General features: G+C 38.6%; 3 protein-coding genes across 4 annotated transcripts; 2 read left to right on the top strand and 1 right to left on the bottom strand.

Moving 5' to 3' along the window:
• Positions 1 to 1,419: 1,419 nt before the first annotated feature.
• On the top strand, positions 1,420 to 5,222 carry si:dkey-5i3.5 (uncharacterized protein LOC565091 homolog). The gene is made up of 4 exons (XM_054619810.1): positions 1,420 to 1,648; positions 1,879 to 2,133; positions 3,342 to 3,588; positions 3,715 to 5,222. Exons 2-4 carry the CDS (start codon positions 1,894 to 1,896, stop codon positions 4,074 to 4,076), a joined length of 849 nt encoding a protein of 282 aa, XP_054475785.1. The 5' UTR covers positions 1,420 to 1,648; positions 1,879 to 1,893; the 3' UTR covers positions 4,077 to 5,222.
• A 1,698-nt stretch (positions 5,223 to 6,920) lies between these two features.
• rbm28 (RNA binding motif protein 28) lies at positions 6,921 to 14,552 on the top strand. Its single transcript, XM_054619778.1, has 20 exons — positions 6,921 to 7,324; positions 7,952 to 8,098; positions 8,189 to 8,295; positions 8,433 to 8,508; positions 8,615 to 8,707; positions 8,869 to 8,940; positions 9,088 to 9,187; positions 9,294 to 9,559; positions 9,659 to 9,725; positions 9,871 to 9,980; positions 10,068 to 10,141; positions 10,279 to 10,414; positions 10,709 to 10,773; positions 10,911 to 11,069; positions 11,315 to 11,464; positions 11,629 to 11,703; positions 11,808 to 11,934; positions 12,231 to 12,369; positions 12,671 to 12,785; positions 14,082 to 14,552. The coding sequence occupies exons 1-20, from the start codon at positions 7,162 to 7,164 to the stop codon at positions 14,217 to 14,219; spliced, it is 2,379 nt and encodes a 792-aa protein (XP_054475753.1). The 5' UTR covers positions 6,921 to 7,161; the 3' UTR covers positions 14,220 to 14,552.
• A 538-nt stretch (positions 14,553 to 15,090) lies between these two features.
• LOC129108139 (leptin-like) lies at positions 15,091 to 16,801 on the bottom strand. 2 transcript variants are annotated; one of them, XM_054619818.1, is made up of 3 exons: positions 16,717 to 16,801; positions 15,918 to 16,113; positions 15,091 to 15,810 (listed from the first exon to the last, which is right to left on the bottom strand). In XM_054619818.1, exons 2-3 carry the CDS (start codon positions 16,065 to 16,067, stop codon positions 15,475 to 15,477), a joined length of 486 nt encoding a protein of 161 aa, XP_054475793.1. In that variant the 5' UTR covers positions 16,068 to 16,113; positions 16,717 to 16,801; the 3' UTR covers positions 15,091 to 15,474. The 2 variants fall into 2 exon arrangements, with proteins under 2 accessions (XP_054475793.1, XP_054475792.1); XM_054619817.1 differs by lacking the exon at positions 16,717 to 16,801 and having other exon boundaries at positions 15,918 to 16,462.
• Between the last annotated feature and the right edge of the window lie 3,837 nt (positions 16,802 to 20,638).

Here is a 20,638-nt window from a genome sequence, read left to right as displayed (position 1 = left end):
ATCTGGATGACCTACAGTACCAGTCAAAGGTTTGGACACACCTTCTCATTCAATGTTTTTTCTTGATTTTATTTTATTTCTACATTGTAGATTAATATTGAAGACATCCAAACTATGAAGGAACACATGTGGAATTACGTGGTAAACAAACAAATGCTCAACAAACCAGAATATGTTTTATATTTTAGATTCTTCAAAGTAGTTGCATGAGAAGGTGTGTCCAAACTTGTACTGTACATAATTTTATGTACAGTACATTTTATGTACAGTACCAGTTAAAAGTTTGGACACACCTTCTCATTCAACTACTTTGAAGAATCTAAAATATAAAACATTCTGGTTTGTTGAGCATTTGTTTGTTTACCACATAATCACATGTGTTCCTTCATAGTTTGGATGTCTTCAATATTAATCTACAATGTAGAAAAAAATAAAGAAAGAAAGAAAGAAAAACCATTGAATGAGAAGGTGTGTCCAAACTTTTGACTGGTACTGTAGGTCATCACATCCATATAACTACTAGTTACATGCTTAAATATGCTGCAGCTAACCTCATGACGATTAACTCTATTGTATTATGACTTATCATGACGTGTTATGAGCATAACTGTGGGATGCTCTTTTCCTTGGTAAGCTATTAGCAATTGGTGTGTAATTGTGTAAATAAATAAAGAAAAACCATTGAATGAGAAGGTGAGTCCAAACTTTTGACTGGTACTGTATATTGTATAGTATCATAGTAATCATGTTTAGTCCATAACATTGAATTAAATGATATATGTCATGAATTAATAAAAAAAATATTCTAAAAGGAAATGATGGGACACAGACATATGGACCTCATGTCATTGACCCAAGACTAAAGAACAACATGGTCCTTATAAATCATATAGAGTCTATATGATTTATAAGGACCATGTGAACACTGTCTATATTATCAGGGGCGCCGCTAGGGATTTTGGGCCCCATGAAAAGAATCTTTACAGGGCCCCCAACAAAGCGGCAAAATTTTTTGATGCTATTTTACATACAATTATGCATTTTAATGGTATTTTTGACTATCATTACCATATTTGTGAAAGAAGAACAGCATGACAGTTGACATGTACAGTAGGGGAAGAATATAAAACATGTGTGATTATATGTTAGTTAATAACTTAGTGTCATTATTTTTTCTGTATTATAATTTCATCATCATTAGGGGCCTCTCTGGGCCCCCCTCCATCATGGGCCCCTAGAATCCGTCTCCTTTACCCCCCCTTTTCGGCGCCCCTGTATATTATAGACATATATTATAACACTGTCTATATTATAGACATATATTATAACACTGTCTATATTATAGACATATATTATAACACTGTCTATATTATAGACAGTGTTCCCGTCAGAGGGCAGGGCTCGGTAGTGGATGCACCGGTTCGACCGGATAGTCTTGTCTGAGTGGAGCCCGTCGTGTCCGAGGGAGGGCAGCATTCAGCTCTCAGCTCCCAACAGCTCCCTGAAGACAACACGCAGAGGATGCAGAAGGAAGAGGAGGACGCTTGGACACCTTTGACGCAACGATATGCTTTATTAGAGCCCTGACATTCGTTAACTAACAGCTTACGGTGGAGCATCAGCATCCCTGGCACGGACGTAAACGCAGGTCAGTCACACACACACACACACACACACACACACACACACGCGTTGACGTAAAGTTACGTAGCTGACCCAGCTGCGGTTGTAGTTCCTAAAAAAAAAAGTTATTAAGGTCATTGTCGAGAACAGTTACCCAACTAATTGTTCACTTACAGTAGAGTCTATGAGATCACTTTTTATGTTATTATAATAGTTTCATCCCCCCCCCCCCTTTTGTTTCCTCTCTTTTTGCAGACACGTGTCGACACCATGTTGGGCAGGACGGTCCTGAGCAGAGGCATCACTGCCCACCGCCTCGGTAAGAACGTCACTTTCTACATGAATGAAGTCGCACCTCCTCCAGTCTCAGGATGTCAGAGCAAAGCCTCGGAGGACGACAAACCCCTGATGCTCATGCTGCCCTGGATGGGTTCACGTCCCCAAGCTGTGGCTAAATACTGTGACATCTATTTCCGCACCGGCTTTGACGTGCTTGTAGTAGAGAGTGAGGTAAGAGCACAGCACAGTGTAAAGTATCAAGAGATTTACTAAATGACATAATGAAGCTGATACTAAACATAGTCACTGCTTTGTATTATGATGTACAGTACCAGTCAAAAGTTTGGACACACCTTCTCATTCAACTAAATCTAAAATATAAAACATATTCTGGTTTGTTGAGCATTTGTTTGTTTACCACATAATTCCACATGTGTTCCTTCATAGTTTGGATGTCTTCGATATTAATCTACAATGTAGAAAAAAATAAAAATAAAGAAAAACCATTGAATGAGAAGGTGTGTCCAAACTTTTGACTGGTTAAAGCGTGTTTCCAAGTATCTATTCTTTTAAAAACTGCTTTTACTGTCCAAAAAAACAAACAAATATCCACCTCCTTCCCTTGAATTGTGTCACAATTTCTTGTGTTTCCTAATTAAATTCCCTGCATAGTGTGAGACATAAATAACAAAGACCTTTATGATGTTTTCATATGATAGAAGCGTTATGTTAAGCTCGCTGTGTCCATTTCTCAACCTGGTTATTATTACCTTCTCTTTTCCGTTTTGAACATCCGTGCTCGGTTTTTTTTATACAGTACCAGTCAAAAGTTTGGACACACCTTCTCATTCAACTACTTTGAAGAATATAAAATATAAAACATATTCTGGTTTGTTGAGCATTTGTTTGTTTACCACATAATTCCACATGTGTTCCTTCATAGTTTGGATGTCTTCGATATTAATCTACAATGTAGAAAAAAATAAAAATAAAGAAAAACCATTGAATGAGAAGGTGTGTCCAAACCTTTGACTGGTACTGTAGGTCATCACATCCAGATATAACTACTAGTTACATGCTTAAATATGCTGCAGCTAACCTCATGACGGTTAACTCTATTGTATTATGACTTATCATGACGTGTTATGAGCATAACTGTGGGATGCTCTTTTCCTTGGTAAGCTATTAGCAATTGGTGTGTAAACAAGATAAGGAGCCAGTTTTTAACCTCAGCTGTATGAGTTACTCAAGATCAAGATCAAGATATGCTGTATTGCAATACCTCTTGAACTAAAAGGCTTCATTTAAAGTCTACATACATGCGAACCTCTCAGGCTCGCTTGTCTGTAACCTCTGTGATCGCTGACCTTTTGAATACTCCATAAAACGATGGGCCCTGAACTCAGACTCCCTAAAGCCAACTGTTGTTTTTACTCAAGGTGCAAGAGTTCCTGTGGCCTCGCTGGGGTCTGGATCATGGAAAGAGGTTGCTGGAGTTGCTCCAGAGTGAGCGCTTTGTGTCCCGCCCCCTGCTTGTCCATGCCTTCTCTATCGGTGGCTACACATTTGCTCAGGTGCTGATTCATGTGTCCCAGGACACACAGAAATATCAGGCACTTACACAGAGGATCAAAGGCCAAGTCTATGATAGCCTTGTGGTGGGCTCGGTGGAGACAATGGCCATTGGTCAGTTCAGTATTAACTTGATTTATAACATTCAATTTCATTCTTATTAGTATCCATTCATTTTATTTACACTTTTATGAGTAGGAGTGAAATGAATAAAGTGTGTTGTTTCTCCTCTTTTTACAGGTCTAGCTAAGACTGTATTTCCAAGATGGGAGACACTTGTCAAAAAAGTAAGCCTGTTATACTTTGACATATTCAGACGCCAGACGGTGGACTACTTTAACACAAGCATTGATACTTTTTGGAACACTCCCGTCACTGCTCCTGCACTGTTCTTCTTTTGCGAGAACGATCCAATGAGTGACCCGCGAGCCATGGAGGAGGTTATTGATCACTGGCGGAAGTGTGGGATAGACATCACAGCAAAGAAGTGGGAGGACTCAACACATGCAGGTCACCTGAAGAGGCACAAACAAGAGTATCTGACCACCCTAGAAAGTTTCCTCCACTCACTGCACTTCGCCCCACTGAAGGCCAAGATGTAAAATGATTTCATTACAACAAAATGCCATATTAACTTGACTTTGCTTTACTTCTTTGTTTAATTTATAATATGTAGTAGCATACGAGATGTTGCCATTATCAGAATGGTTGCCGATTCTATTTATGTGGCAGATTTCCTTACAGGTAAACTCATTCTAATTTATTAAACAACTAAGCTGAACACACATCAGTTTGAAAATATTTTGTTGAGTGAAAAAAAAGTTGTATGACTCCATGTATGAAATGAAACAAGGACACCATGCTGTTTGTGACATGGATGTTAAGACATGTTTGCCTTAACCTTTACTGATGTTTGATTGTGCTCTACGCTCACTGAGTAATTGTACTAAATTGCTGCTTTGAGGAAGTTGCACTTTAAAGGTGTGCAGTTTTGCACTGTGACAGTGAACACAGAGAAATGGAAGTTGCATGTTACTTGTTAAACTAGCCAGTGGAGGCAACATAGTGAAGGAAACAAAGCTAGGTCAAACAGATTTAAGTTACTTGAATTAAAATAGAAACGGAGCAAGCCAGGTGTTGTGGAGAGACTGAGAGAGAGATTAAAGGAGGTGGAGGAGAAAGGGCTTTTTGAGGAATTGGGTGATCAGGAGCTTCCTGAAGCAAATAATGAAAGCCTGGTACACTGAAACCTACATAGGTTTTAACACTAGTAAGTAAAGGGTTTTCTCGTCATTACTCTTAATATATGCAAAGCGAAAACCAAGTTGTTCCAAGAAGCCATCGTTCATGCACTTTGTTCTACTTTCTCTAAGCCAAAACACAATTTTGTCATTGCACAACCTTTCATGTTTACACTAATGACTCTGGGGACTTGATTCTAGTATTGGTCTACTATTGCTTAGAAGAATGTTTTTTTTCCACAACAAATGCTCAGTGCTGAGAAAAACACCAGCACATTGCCTCTTGAGGCAGAGTCAGCGTAATGAGCCTCAGTGGTAAACCTGTATAAATGACGGTGCTTTCACAAACTGCCAAAGCAACAAGTGGCAAGTTAGAATTTATTTTTATCTTTTGCAAATTAATGAAATGTCTATTGAACTGTTTGTTTTTAAACATGTGCCTTTAATATTGTAAAGATATGTGTCTTATAACTTGGAACAGTTTTACATTTCTGATTTGTGCAATAAAATCCCTTAAAAATGATTTGTCAACATTTTCTATTTTCCATTTAATTTAACTAAATTTATATAATTTGTGCTTTTATTTTGTACTTGTTTCTCACTTACCTCATCAATTTTTTGTTATTTATCTGGAGAATCTGCTCTATTGCATGCAGTTCCCCTTTGGTATAAAGTACTCTATATGTACACACAGACATACAGATACACACATACATCAATAATAAATAATATAATAATAAAGGCATGGACAAGCAGGGGGCGGGACACAAAGCGCTCACTCTGGAGCAACTCAAGTCGATGTGTCCTTGGGCAAGACACTTAACCCCAAGTTGCTCCTGAAGGCTTGCCATCGGTGTGGACTGGATGTTGCATGAATGTTAGTTAGAGTCTGATGGTGGCACCTTGCATGGTAGCCTGTCATCAGTGTGTGAATGGGTGAATGATATGTAATATACTACTGATTGTAAGTCGCTTTGGATAAAAGCGTCTGCTAAATGACTGTAATGTAATGTAATGTAACTCCAGCAACCTCTTTCCATGATCCAGACCCCAGCGAGGCCACAGGAACTCTTGCACCTTGAGTAAAAACAACAGTTGGCTTTAGGGAGTCTGAGTTCAGGGCCCACCGTTTTATGGAGTATTCAAAAGGTCAGCGATCACAGAGGTTACAGACAAGCGAGCCTGAGAGGTTCGCATGTATGTAGACTTTAAATGAAGCCTTTTAGTTCAAGAGGTATTGCAATACAGCATATCTTGATCTTGATCTTGAGTAACTCAAACAGCTGAGGTTAAAAACTGGCTCCTTATCTTGTTTACACACCAATTGCTAATATCTTACCTAGGAAAAGAGCATCCCACAGTTATGCTCATAACACGTCATGATAAGTCATAATACAATAGAGTTAACCGTCATGAGGTTAGCTGCAGCATATTTAAGCATATAACTAGTAGTTATATCTGGATGTGATGACCTACAGTACCAGTCAAAGGTTTGGACACACCTTCTCATTCAATGGTTTTTCTTTATTTTTATTTTTTTCTACATTGTAGATTAATATCGAAGACATCCAAACTATGAAGGAACACGTGGAATTATGTGGTAAACAAACAAATGCTCAACAAACCAGAATATGTTTTATAGTTTATATTCTTCAAAGTAGTTGAATGAGAAGCTGTGTCCAAACTTTTGACTGGTACTGTATAAAAAAACCGAGCACGGATGTTCAAAACGGAAAAGAGAAGGTAATAATAACCAGGTTGAGAAATGGACACAGCGAGCTTAACAGAACGCTTCTATCATATTACATTACATTACATTACATTACATTACATTACAGTCATTTAGCAGACGCTTTTATCCAAAGCGACTTACAATAAGTGTATTCAACATAGGTATTCAAGAGAACTACTAGTCACCAGAAGTCATAAGTGCATCTCCTTTCTTAAACAAGCATCTTAAAGCATAAACCAGAGCAAAAGTATAGTGCAGAGGCAAATATGAAAACATCATAAAGGTATTTATGTCTCACACTATGCAGGGAATTTAATTAGGAAACACAAGAAATTGTGACACAATTCAAGGGAAGGAGGTGGATATTAGTTTGTTTTTTGGACAGTAAAAGCAGTTTTTAAAAGAATAGATACTTGGAAACACGCTTTAACCTCCGGGGCGGTAGGCGGCGTAGAGAAGCGTTGTCTCCAGACCACTTCCGCTACATTTCCAAGATGGCCGCCCCCACATGTAAACATGCGACCTGATCTGCTCGCTATCGGTGTTCCAGTTTAGCAGTTCTGTAGCATGTATTCACCCGGCCCAATTGTGTGACACCGAGTGGTCCGATATTAACATCCAGTGTGGGATTGTTAACATATAGACATCAGTTTGTGAGTTATAACCGAACCAGAAAAGGGGCTATCACTAGCGAGCTAACAGCTAACGTTAGCCATGGAGCCGAGAGCCACGGAGCCGAAAGCCAAGGAGCCGAGAGCCATGCCTGCACGGACCCTGTTCGTTAACTCCCTGCCGGCTTCAGCTACAAACGCACGGCTGGAGGAAATATTCTCAGAAATCGGTCCGGTCAAGCAATGCTTCGTGGTCACAGAGAAAGGTAATGTTGGTACTGTCATTTATTTGGGGTTCCTTACACAATCATTTAAGGAGAACAGCTACTCTAACCTGAGATACGTTAACTGAACTGTTAGATCTTACAGAATGACGTTTGGGCCTGTGTGTACATACAGTACCAGTCAAAGGTTTACACACCTTCTCATTCAATGGTTTTTCTTTATTTTAATTTTTATTATTTTCTACATTGTAGATTAATATTGAAGACATCCAAACTATGAAGGAACACATGTGGAATTATGTGGTAAACAAACAAATGCTCAACAAACCAGAATATGTTTTATATTTTAGATTCTTCAAAGTAGTTGAATGAGAAGGTGTGTCCAAACTTTTGACTGGTACTGTATATAAAAAATAATGCAAGTCAAAAGTCTCTATTGGAGTTAAAGTAGTAAATACAGTACCAGTATGTGTTCCTTCATAGTTTGGATGTCTTCAATATTAATCTACAATGTAGAAAAAAATAAAAATAAAGAAAAAACATTGAATGAGAAGGTGTGTCCACACTTTTGACTGGTACTGTTTATATAAAGACACTTTGCTGAATAGTTGCAGTACAACGAAAAACATACATTTAAACATTAACAACCTGTTTTTATTTATAAACCAGGCACAGTAAAATGTCGGGGATTTGGCTTTGTCACATATGCCATGGAGGAAGATGCACAGCGAGCAGTGAAAGAAGTCAAGCAATACGACGGAAAGAAGGTTTCTGTAACAGTAGCGAAGAAGAAAATCACAGACAAACGGAAAGCAGGTGTGTATTAAGGCATTTTCCCAAAGCGAGCAACTGGGAGAACTCCCACGTCGTGTCTACTTGATAACATTGTCCATGTCTTCCATTCAGCAACTACAGAGCCAGCTGCAGCACCAACAGAAAATGAGCAGAAAGCCAAAGGCTTCAGGAAAACCAATCTGAAATCTCGACTCATCATAAGGAACCTGAGTTTTAAGGTACAGTGTGTTACATGGTCGTGACATGCTACAACTGACAAGACAATTTGGATTCATTCTCTGATCTTCAGTAACATATCTGCTGTTAAAATGGTACACTCACTGCTTGACCGATAACATACGACAATGTGTTACAGTGCTCAGAAGATGACCTGACACAACTTTTTTCCGAGTTTGGAAAAGTTCTTGAGGCCAAAATTCCCCTCAAACCAGGTAAAAATAGCTTCAATTCATACTGGATGCACAAATGGGCCAAATAACATGTTGAGTTGAGTGAAGACTGGTTATTTCTGTATGTTTTTTTCTTTTCTTTCTGTAGATGGGAAGATGCGCGGATTTGCCTTTGTCCTTTTTAAAAATTTGTCTGAGGCAGGGAAAGCGCTTAATGCCATGAACCTGAAGGAGATAAAAGGTTAGTGAGTGAGACGCTTACTTTGCTGTTGTGCGAGAAAAACATTGTTTTTATCTCGCACAATGTGTCAACAATCATTGTTGACCCTCAATTTGGAAGATTAACTTTTATTTAGTTTGTATCGTGTGACTGCATTTTAAATGTTATTGTTTCATTCACAGGTCGACAGGTAGCAATTGACTGGGCCGTGCCTAAGGACAAGTTTATCGCCACGCAATTGTCATCAAGTGCAGGTAATATTCCACATTTCTCATCTGCAAGACAACTACTTCAATTTTATTATCCACTACACAAACAATTACAGAAAACAACTTATATAGACAATAATAAACATTGGAATTAATATAGTAATGATTAACACTGGTTTGTTTACATAATAGGAAATAAGATTACAGAAGCAACTACAAAAGAGTCCGACACCAAGGGTGACACTGAAGACGAAGACGAAGAAAAGCCACAAGCACCACCCGAGAAGAAACGGTATGAACCTCTAATATGTACACCTGTATTAAGATGCCACCAGGTGTTAAAAAACAGGTTTACTTTACTGTTTAATTTTGCTTTTGTTTTTAAATTCTTTCAACAGAGTCCATTCCAAACCATCTCTGCCACAGGTGGAAGAATCCCAATCAGATGATGATGATGATGATGGCGAGGAACAAGACAGTGAGGAGGAGGAAGAACAGGAGGAGGAGGAGGATGATGAAGATGAAGAAGAAGACGAGAAAGAGGTTGATGATGTGTCCCAGGAAGAGGACGACGGCAGTGACGATGATAAGAGCAGCCTTGATTCAAATGATGATGAAGATGAGGATGAAGAGGAAGATGAGGACCAAGAAGAAGATGAATCAGGTATCAATCCCCAGCTTATGTTTTTCATCTTTTGCATGTAAATTAAAGTCTCATATAAATGTGGTTTTGACACTGCTTGTCTGTTACCATTATCTCTAGCTAAAAAGAAAGCCCCAAAGAAACTTCTCCCTTCAGATGTGAAAGAGGGCAGAACAATTTTCATCAGGTTTACAATTCTTTTCACTACTTCATCTAAAACCTGCTTTCGTTTATCATACTTGTGCTCCATTTCATTCTCAAATCATCCACGCATTCGTACCAAGTTATCATCTAATCGCCATCTTTATTCATCTTATTCCCGTCTGATTTAGGAACCTTTCCTTTGATACAGAGGAAGAAGGTCTTGAGGAAGTCCTGCTAAAGTATGGAGAGCTAAACTACATTAAGGTTGTTATCCACGCAGACACAGGACATTCAAAAGGTTAGTCAGCCGTGCTTGAATGGCCACTCTTCTCTTTGTTGTTTAAAACAGGTTGATTCAATTGTTATGTCTTTGTTGTTTTACTAGGTTGTTCCTTTGCTCAGTTCAAGACTAAAGAGGCTGCAGATAAATGCTTAGCAGCAGCACAGGATGAGGCAGAGGTAAAACCTTCTGGATGGTTAACAAGAAATATACCCTGAGTCTGCCCTTTTTTATGACACGGCATCATCTGTTCCGTTTTCTTTTGCAACGAGTTATATAATGCTGCCTTGTTGTAACATTGGGTTATTTGATGCAGAACGGAGGCATCCGTCTCGATGGCAGAAAGCTGTTGATTGTGGCGGCAGTGAGCAGAGAGGATGCTTCCAAGCTGAAAGTGGACAAGGTGAAAGTGGAAACTGGCACCAGGAACCTGTATCTGGCCAGAGAGGGATGTGAGTAAACCCATTTCATGCCCTTCTTTTATTTGTCTTTGCCATTTTTCAACTTTGTCACTGAGCTCTACAAGTGACCCTCTCACCTTACACGGTTACTTGATTCACTGTTAATATAAAAGGTATCGCTTCATGAAGATTTAACTTAACAATAACACAACCAAGATCAACGACTTAGGAAAGCGATGTCAGTCTGGTGTATTGAAATATGTTTAGTTGTCACATTGCTTTGCTGAATTGCTTAAATATCTGTTTTTATAATGCATGATATTCTCTTCTGACCTCCAAACCAAGTGATCCGTGCTGGAACCAAAGCTGCAGAGGGTGTACCTGAAGCAGACATGACCAAAAGAACCAGAGTGAGTTCCTTTTTCATTTTTCACTTACCATTTAATATGCTTCTTGCTTACAAAGTGAATTTAATGTACAATAGTTTATCTCACACTCATCCTCTTTCAAATGACTTCTATTTTGGCGTCTATTTTTTTTCCCTTAGTTTGAAGAAGTAAAGAGGGCCAAGCTTCGGGGCTTAAATGTGTTTGTGTCGAAGAATCGTCTGTGTGTCCATAACCTGCCCAAGTCGGTGGACAATAAAAAACTCAAAGCACTCTGCCTCCAAGCAGTAAAAGGAGGCAAGGGAGTCCGCATCACAGAGGTGAGAACCAATATGGAATTCTGGTAGACAATTCATGAAATGTAGCAGTTTTATTGTAGCTGTCTATTATTGATTGGCAGCTTTGTAAAAACCTTCCTGGAAAAAGTTTTGTGTGAGTAGTATATATTAATATTGGCTGTCAAGGAGCACTGTGTCTGTGCGCCCAGTAGGGGGTGTTGTTGTCATTCTTATTAAAGCTCTGTGTGCGTTCTTCTTGTGTGTGTACCTTCTGTTTCTCATTTTAGTGCCGGGTGATGTATGACAAGAAACCAGAGAAGGGTCAGGTGACGGGACAATCATTAGGTTATGGCTTTGTCCAGTTCCAGGCCCATGAACATGCTCTCAGCACACTTCGTTACCTTAACAACAACCCTGACATCTTTGGTTCACACAAGGTACATTCTTTTTAACAGAGTACTTAGGTGCTGAAATTCTTATCGGTGTGTTTTCAAAGAGCGTTGCTTTGCTTTGTTGCCACTGTACTTATTTACCTTCAGACTTCACATTGTGCTGATTATTTGTTTGTCTCACTGGATTATATTTTTATTTCATCCTTCAGAGACCTATCGTTGAGTTCTCACTGGAGGATTCAAGGAAACTGAAAATAAAAGAATTGCGAGAACAAAAATACAAGGTGCGTTTATATACATTTTTGTTACAGTTAAACCTTAGTCCTTGGTCAAATTGACAAATCATTTTTTTTCTAAATGGAAAGTAACCCTCTGGATGTCTTTGCAGGAAAGGAATGTGGCTTTTAAAAAAGGAACAAAACCTCAGCCCGAGACAGCCGAAGATGGAAAAGGACCCAGGAAAGCTGTAAATAAAGCACAATCCTCATCAGAGCAGACACAAAACAACGAAAGAGGTATGAAAATATTATTTCAGTTTTTTCAATCTTTTTTCCTTATCCCAGTTGAGAGAACCTCATGTACAACAGGAAGTTGAACATGAGGCTTTAATGCAGATGAGCTCTGGTTTGCTGTTGTCCTGTCACAACACAGATACAGTACGGCACACTAGTGCTCTGGAGAAACCATAATACATTTGACAAACTGAATTAAACTCAACTACGGCCTTTTTATTTCTGCTCTTCACATTCACACATCTTTACTTTTATTAATTATTTGATTTTCTTTATGTCCACTTTTCTGTGTTTATCAGCTCCCGTCGATAGCCAGAAGGAAGGCGGACGCTATTTAGGCTTCCAGACCAAGCCTGAGGTCGAGCACGTAGATTTGCAGAACGGAAAGAAACGAAAGAAGGTTCTAACCTTCCCCACCCATCGGGGGCCTAAGATCAGGTACACTTCTTTTTACCTTTTAATAGTCTCCTACTTACAATGCACTGTGTGTCGCTCAGTGCTTAAGCAGCTAAATTAAGACAGCAAAATTCAAAACCCTTGCACTTTGAAATATGTGTTTAAAAAAGACATTGATAATATTAGAGCAATCAGAAAATGAAGTACAAAAACTGTTAACTATTTCTATCTAAAAAAGTATTTAACAGTCATGTAAAACATTGGGTAAACATGTCACAAAGCTGACCATATCTTAACAATGAGCGTCAATCAGTTATTCATTATGAAATGTTGTCCTTAACAGATTGCGTGACAAAGGAAAGCAGCAGGCTCCGCCACCCAAGAAACCAAAGCCTGGATCCAACAGGAAGGACCGTCAAAGACAACAGATGGAAAAGCCCACACAGCGCAGCAACCAGGTTCATACATATTTTGTTGTAAATGCTTATTTGCAGTCTTTGGTCATATTCACATGACACGTTACAGTAAAGAATATCTGCTGATGCACTGGTTTATCAGAAAGTACAGACAACAGTAGGTTTGTCATTTTTCATTCATTAGGCATGGACACTTAGACAACCTGAAGATACAGTTCAGCTCCAAAAAAAAGCTTAGAAATCTCTTTGACTCCTACTTCAAAACTTGCCAAAAGCAAATCAAAACAATCCTAATGGATGTAACAATATTAAGATTTTAAAAAAATCAATCACTTTATCTTAAAGATAGACATGCATGACATAAAGTTGCACCTGATTCATGTTTTTCAGTAGTTTAGTCTTTTATTAAATTGAAGGATTTGCTTCCAAGTGAAATTGTAGTAATATTATTTTAGAACAGTCAATCCTATAGACTGGGTCAGACCCACAGGTGGGTCAAAGTACATTTTATTAGGGTTGCCAAATACATTTTCAGAATTTCTTCCATCATCTTTTATTTATCTGTAAACTGCAGTACATATTTGAGCCAGATGAGGGAGCCCGGATGTTTGTTTTATTCTTATTAATGTCACCTACCTAAAACGTTAAATGTAATATAAAAAGGCTAGAATACATCCTGTTTGCTACATCAATGAGAAGAACAAAACGAGAACCTATAAACGGCGCCTAAATGTATTTATTTGGTCTCATTCATAAAACATTTATCATGTATATATTTTCTTTTTTACCTGTTTATGGTAATAGAAGGTGATCTGGAAATGGCAGTAAAAATGGTTAGGAACGCTAATTTACGCAAAAATTAGCTCCTCTCCGGATTTATAGATAAAGCCTATTGTGAATTGGGTCGCAATGTTTTTGTTTTTGTTTTTTTTGTTTTTTTTAAGTGGAATCCCAGAAAAAAGTTTTGGTAACACTGTTTCAATACGTCAAATTTTGTCAACTTCTTTTCAGGGTCTAGCATTTTAGCAAGCAAGAAGATGTATAGTTTTTTTTCTTTGGTCAACCAGCCCTTTATTTGTACAGACTGTTAGATAACGGCTTAAGGTGGTGGCTAGTTAAGCCAACAAGCTAACACAGAAAAGTTTGGCAAGTACTAATACAAGTGCCTTGCAGGAGACTTATTTTCTGGTATTGTGTTTTTACTTTTTTAAGTTTATCTTTGCAATATTGAATGTAAGGTTTTGAAACAATAGCATGCACGTTTGGTGACACTCTACCAGAGTTGTTCTGTTAACGCCTAATGACTGTTGTTGTTGTTGTTGTTTGTTTTTCCTGAAGGTTAAACCCACAAAGAAGAATTTCAAGAGAAAGGGTGGGGACCGTTTTGACAGCCTGGTGGAGCAGTACAAGAAGAAACTGATGGATAACAGTTACAAGAGCACCAATGTCAAAAGAAACAAGTGGTTTGATAGTTAATGCTATGTGTGTGTGTGTGTGTTTGTGTGTATGTGTCTGAGTGAGGGGGAGACAATGTGTTTAAATCTTAAATGTTGAAGGCTACCACAACAAAGGTCCTCCACAATCGACATCTTGAGGTTTTAAATACGTACAGTGGTTCTCATAAAGTAGTTTTGTGTCAAATTGTACAGTTAATTACGCCACATGTGTGAAACTGTACTGTGCCCGAACTTCCTTCATCGTCTTCTTGCGTTAGTGTATCCCTGCTTAAGTTTTTTACTATAAAAACAAACTGAATAATTCTTGAACTTGGCTTTTTATGAAAATATATAAAGAAAACATGAATTAGTGTTTTATTGTCTATGCTTTTTTATTTTGTAGTAATCCATATTCATGGGATTCACAGATGTGTCAGTTCATTATGGCAGTTTCCATTACATTCACTGTTCTTGATACTATTTTTAAAAGGGAGTTAATCATAAGCCTGTAGCTCCCACTCATAAACCTTGAAAACAAGTGTAGCAAGAGATGAACTCCCACAAGTGACATTGTGTATTAACCTGGTCGTTATGCCTTTTCACTTCATGCTGATCCCTTTTCTTTCACTTATTACACAACACGAACAAACTTGAATATCACAATAAATGTTTGTTAAATATTTATTCAGTTTTAATTCAATAGAAAAAAGGCGAAATATTAAAATATTATCTACAGATATAAATAACCATTTTCCGGAAGAGCGGATGATATTGCACAAACATGGAAGTTACCCTTCCTTTCCTTGTAGTTCTCATACAAACACAGCTGTTATTCTTGGCAAGTTTCCTCCCAGTTTTCAGGATTTTACAGGGATGACGTCACTGCTAGTTGGGACTTTTCCTCTGCCAGCTCATTTAGCTTCATGATTTAATTTCTATACACGTCCATGTTCATCACTGAGAGCGCTTTGTTGATACAACAGTGGTGTCATATTACCAACACTTAATTTATCTTTGTGTGCAAAGCATAAATCAGTTTGCATATAAAACAATCCTGCAGAAGCTACATTTAGGCTGCAGACATCCTGATAAGACAATGTTAGAAAATATATATTTTCTAAATAAACTATTTCAATAAATACAAATGTATATAAATAAGAATAAATTTCTTCAAAATACATAGGAAAAGTTCAACATGGCCAGGTGGGAAGTCAGACATCACTGATGCAGACCTGACAAACGGTGTCCAAAAAGGAAGCCAGCAACTTACAGATATCGGTCCTAATGTCTGTCTCTCAGCAAGTCTCAAGTTGATCCAGATTTTTCAGCAGCACACTGAGGAACTCCTTCACTCTCATGAGCGCCTCGATGCTCACCGTGTGAATGAACTCTTTTCGACTCTGCAGCTCTTGGAGCGGCCCCGGCACTGAGGGCTTTGGCCTCTGCTCACTGCAGTGGCCCTGCCTCCACTGATTGAGGTAACCCGTCAGTGAAGAAATCTCAGTCTTGACCTGGGCGACTCCGTTGAGGCTGTCACAAATCAGGCTGTTATAGCCCTCCAAGACTGTCACAATGGAGGAGGGTCCATACAAATCATCAGCAGGTGGAGTGAGAGTCAGACCGGCGGGAACCTTCAGAATGGAGGAGATCCCGAATCAGTCGAAAATATAGCAGTATATATACCTTTTTGTAAACACTTCAGATTTGCACTCCACACAAAAAGAACCATAAATATTACCTGGAAGTCTTTGCTCAGCTTCACCACCAGCTGTTCGGCCCCCAATTTCACTTTGGATTTCATCTTCACAACGTCCACTGACAGAGGAGCAGCTGAGCACAAACTTAAAATATGCAGCAGAGAGAACAGGAGGGCCAAAGTGTAGTCCATATTTTTTTTCTCTGGATGTATCAAATTCAAAATGACACTGGTATTCCTAGAAGAAAAAAAAGACATGCATGTCAATCTCCCTTTTAATGTGTATCCATCTCTCACCTGTTTCAACATTATGTTATCTTGCTAAGACAGCAGGCATATCTGCATGTCATCATTGTCCATCACAAATGCTTCCTTCCAGTAATTACTCAATATGTTTATTTATGGCAGCAAATATTTGTGATAGGGACACCTGTGAATTCCTGACTGTGTAACAAGTACAAAGATCAGTGCTTTTGGCAATACCTTTTATTGTCAACCCCCAGTTTTTAAAAAACCTCTGCCACATGCTCTTAAAAGAATAGACGGAGGGGTATTAGCTCATAAAAACCTTAAGCTACGAGACACATAGTCTATAAGTATTAAGAATTTCTCTTAAAAACAACGACTCAACGTCCACACTTATAGAAATAGGCATCTTTTACAAATAAATCCAGCATTCAAACATACGTCAAAATGCTGTTAGTCATTAAACAAACAGATGCACTGGTAAATAATGAAAGAACAAATGTGACTGTGAGCACAGACAGTGAAACGAAGACGGAAGAGTTGAAGCCTGAGTTAAGGAGATGGTGACCGAGATGGAGAGGAGAGTTGACCTTACCTTGGCTGGATGTCTGCGCTGTGCCACTGTTAGGCTCCATCAGGACATCTTATAGTGGATGGCTGTTGACTCATCTCTTACTCACCTCTCTCTTAACCCCACGTCCCCCCCATCATCCACCCCCTCACTTTTACCTCTCACCCTCCCCATACCCCCTGCCTCTCCCGGTAGTACTGCAGCAGACGGGAGACAACTTTCAATAAGGGAGTACTTTTTTGCTGACATATTTGAGTCACTGGGCAACAAATTGACAACACTGTTGATCAAAATTCAGAATTAGTGGTACCTCAAAGTTTATTGATCAAAGTTCCAACAATGTTTCTAATTCTGTGACTTTGGCAGCTTGATATGCCGTATGCCGTATATGTTCTATCCTGTACTGACATTCACTTATCTTCACTGCTCTCTCTAAACATTGCCTAATGCCGCCCGTTACGTCAGTATTTATTTAGGACTTTCTAACACACAGTGTGCCTAAGCACCCAGTAGCATGAGTAGCATACAGTAGCAGGTAATAAATAAAAAAAACAATAACAAAAACAACAGCAGTGATATGAAATAGACTGACATAACTCTTCTCCTGACTAATCTCCCGTTAATTCTCGGAATATATTAATGAGCTGCATCTCATAAATGGAGATTGCTGGCCGATCAGGTCTTTGTGTCCTTATATCTTTGGTTATGTTTGGGAATCTAAAATAAGATTAGACAATCCTTTATTAGTCCCACAGCGGGGACATTTTTGCAAATGTCTTTCATGTCTTCATATCTTTATCATTGTACATTTGTTTGATTCATTCATCATTTTTCATCATTATTATGTTTCATTTAAGTTTGTTCAATCTGATATTTTCTTGTATTCACAGTGTTAAATATGATTGTATCAATAGGTATCAAATATGACATATACAAAATGATTGGAAGTTGAAATAATCAATACTTTTTTAGTGCCTTCCAGTAAAACATACAGTGTCTGAGTCATCTACTATACTTAATAATAATTCACATTATACCAAGGTATTGTGCAAGGTTTTAGCTCAGCAACACAATTTTGAATATAGTTCATGCAGTTTAATGCTGCATCTTAGTTACAGACATAAATCTAAGTTGATGACCGTCTGAACATATTGCAAAAGTTAATCATCATGCATCATCTTTTCCAGTTCAGTTCAGCAGATTAGGAGTGTGATGATCTGAACGTCGACCAGACCGCAGTCACGTTTCCTCCAAACGTCTTGAGCAAAGCAAAATAGTAACATGTAGTTGTACAGTTCTTTGTAGGTGGTACATTTCCATGAAATGATTGTGATAGTTACCTGGTAATACATTCTATTATTTATTCCTTATTTTTGACAACATAACCTAATGTGGGTGATAATATCCTTGTTATAATCAGTTTCTCCTTTTCATACACACCTAGTATGAATACATATTATCAAGTATTTTAACAATCACTGTTACTGTTATCCAGTCAGTTTCAGCTGTCACTTCTGCAACACAAAAACATATTACATTACATTACATTACAGTCATTTAGGAGACGCTTTTATCCAAAGCGACTTACAATCAGCAGTATATTACATATCAGCCTCAGTGTTCATTTACAAAGAATTGCCTGAATTTGAAGTTCTGCTGAATTAAAGAAGTCTTCCAATGAACAACAATAGCATTGTCATGCCATATCAAGTAGTGCCAGATGTTTCTTATATAAGCCTCCTGTCTTTATAGATGTCTCAGCCAAATGTCATGCATACCTCTCTCTACAAGTTGATTTCTTTCTGCTAATCTTTTTCATATTCAATGCCATTCTTGCAAAAGTATTTTCAGAGTGGATATTCTTTGGAAGCAGATGTTTGTTGTTAATCCATGCAGAAGGAGGGGAGTGACTGCGCTGAGCAAGTTTCGGTTTTTCCGAAGCGAAAAGAGTTCAGAGAAGCCAAGAATGTGTGTTAGAGGGAGGCCTGCAGCCACAGGGAACACAACCTTAATGGTAATTTCAGTTTTCTCTCAAGGTAACTTACAGTAAGTCCTGCGAACTGTTAAATGCCTCATGCAGGGCACACGCACAGACTCTCACACACAGAGGTCTCATAACATTATCATCACATGGTCATTGCCACACTTTGAGCAGAATAAACAGAACAGTGATGGGATGTGAACGTTGTTGGGAAAAAGAACACACACTAAAGGTCATGTTTCTGGGAAGGAAAGTAAATTGGTGACAATATCCCACTACTTTCAACAGGAATAGTGTATTATTCATGAAGAAAAACATGAAGGAATGGAGTATTGCAATTGGATGGATAGTTTCCAAATATTGATTAAAGTCTCTTCAGAGCTGTTCCCTGAGGGTTAAGGGAGCTCGCTTGCCAGCAACAGAGCAGATTTTATCGCATGGAAAAATCCCGACATCTGTGATTAATTAAAGCTGCATTGTCACTAAAACTATTTTTAAAACAAGGGTTTAGCCTGCCGATATGTAAACAGGAAAGGTTTAAACATAATGTGGATGGCCAGTCTTGACTCGGTTATGACATAATTTACTCATTCCACCCCTCAGTGGAATATACATTCATTATATCCGGATTACCTATCTGTGAACAAACAGGGCTGCCGTATCCGTGGCATCTGTGGTGGTACCGATTTGACTTCAAAAGTTAATCAAAATGTTTATGTCTCGTTTGATCGGCTGATCCTGTAAAAGGAAAAATGGCTCATTAAAGGGGTGAGTCAAAGGCATTTCCTCTTTGCCAGACATTGTTACTTTATGCATCTGTTCATTTAGCCCACAGATCTCAGCATGCTAGAATTAGTTCCTAACAGCAAAGATACACACTTGTACTTTTGTGGCTACTTTAGAAACCACATCTACAGCTTTGTGAGTCCAGAGTGTCATGTTTGGATGCCTCTTGTCTCTGGGATCACGGAGGATCAATCAGACTGCATCCCTGTCGCACAAGAAGTCACCTCCAGGACTATGACAGAAGGATGCTGCAAGGCTTCATTGATAATTCATGAGGACTTTGTGTCACATGATTTATGGGAGCATATGAGTCACACCCTCAGAAGAAGTGTGTGCCCCACTTTTATCAAAGAATACAAACTTGCCCACACAGTAATACTGCATGCACAGTATCCATTAATCATTTAGGGCCAGCAGAATGGATGCCATTACTTCAACAGTGTAAGAATGATGTGGAATCATACACGGACCAAGATGTTAAAAAGTGTTACTAACCTGCCACATATGTAGCACTGGCTGAGCTGTGGTAATGGGCCTTGCACAGTATTGGATTACTTTGCCAGATGCAGCATGGAAACCAGGAATTCCACTCGGCAGGATCTGCCTGGATGAGTCACAGGAATGACGGGAATTGAGATTCATTGATCCTGCATGTGCTGTCGTTCAGGATGATGTGTGTTTTTGCACCCCAGACACTTGAGTGACGTTAACACCATAAAACTGGTCTGAAAAGACCTGAATCAGCTTTTCATTGAGGGGGTGGTTTAGAATGATTCCAAACTCTGTAAAAGTCCAGTCATAGCAAGCAATATCTTTAACAAAATAACATGTTTAGCAACACTGGACGTTTTTATGTTCTAAAGACAAATAATTCAATAACAAAAGCGACCTTTCACAAAGGATCAAGCGAGTAAAAGTGTTAAACTCTTGAGTGAACTTGTGAAGACTAGAACTAGTGACATGTTATGCAAGTTCCAAGATATTTTAAGGTTTATCCGGCTGATGGCCTTTCCCACCATTTCTGATGTTGAATAATACATTTGTAGCACCTTTACAGTAATCCCTGTTCGTTCCAGCCAGTCAGATCCCTGCAGGGTAAGTTTTAGCCAAGAGCCTGAAACAGACTTACTGGAAATAAGTCCTTGCTTTTCTTTGGATTTTAATTTATTTATCATCACA

The sequence above is a fragment of the Anoplopoma fimbria genome, chromosome 19, assembly GCF_027596085.1.
Source record: "Anoplopoma fimbria isolate UVic2021 breed Golden Eagle Sablefish chromosome 19, Afim_UVic_2022, whole genome shotgun sequence".
Taxonomy (NCBI): Eukaryota; Metazoa; Chordata; class Actinopteri; order Perciformes; family Anoplopomatidae; genus Anoplopoma; species Anoplopoma fimbria.
This window is presented reverse-complemented; position numbering and strand designations above follow the sequence as displayed.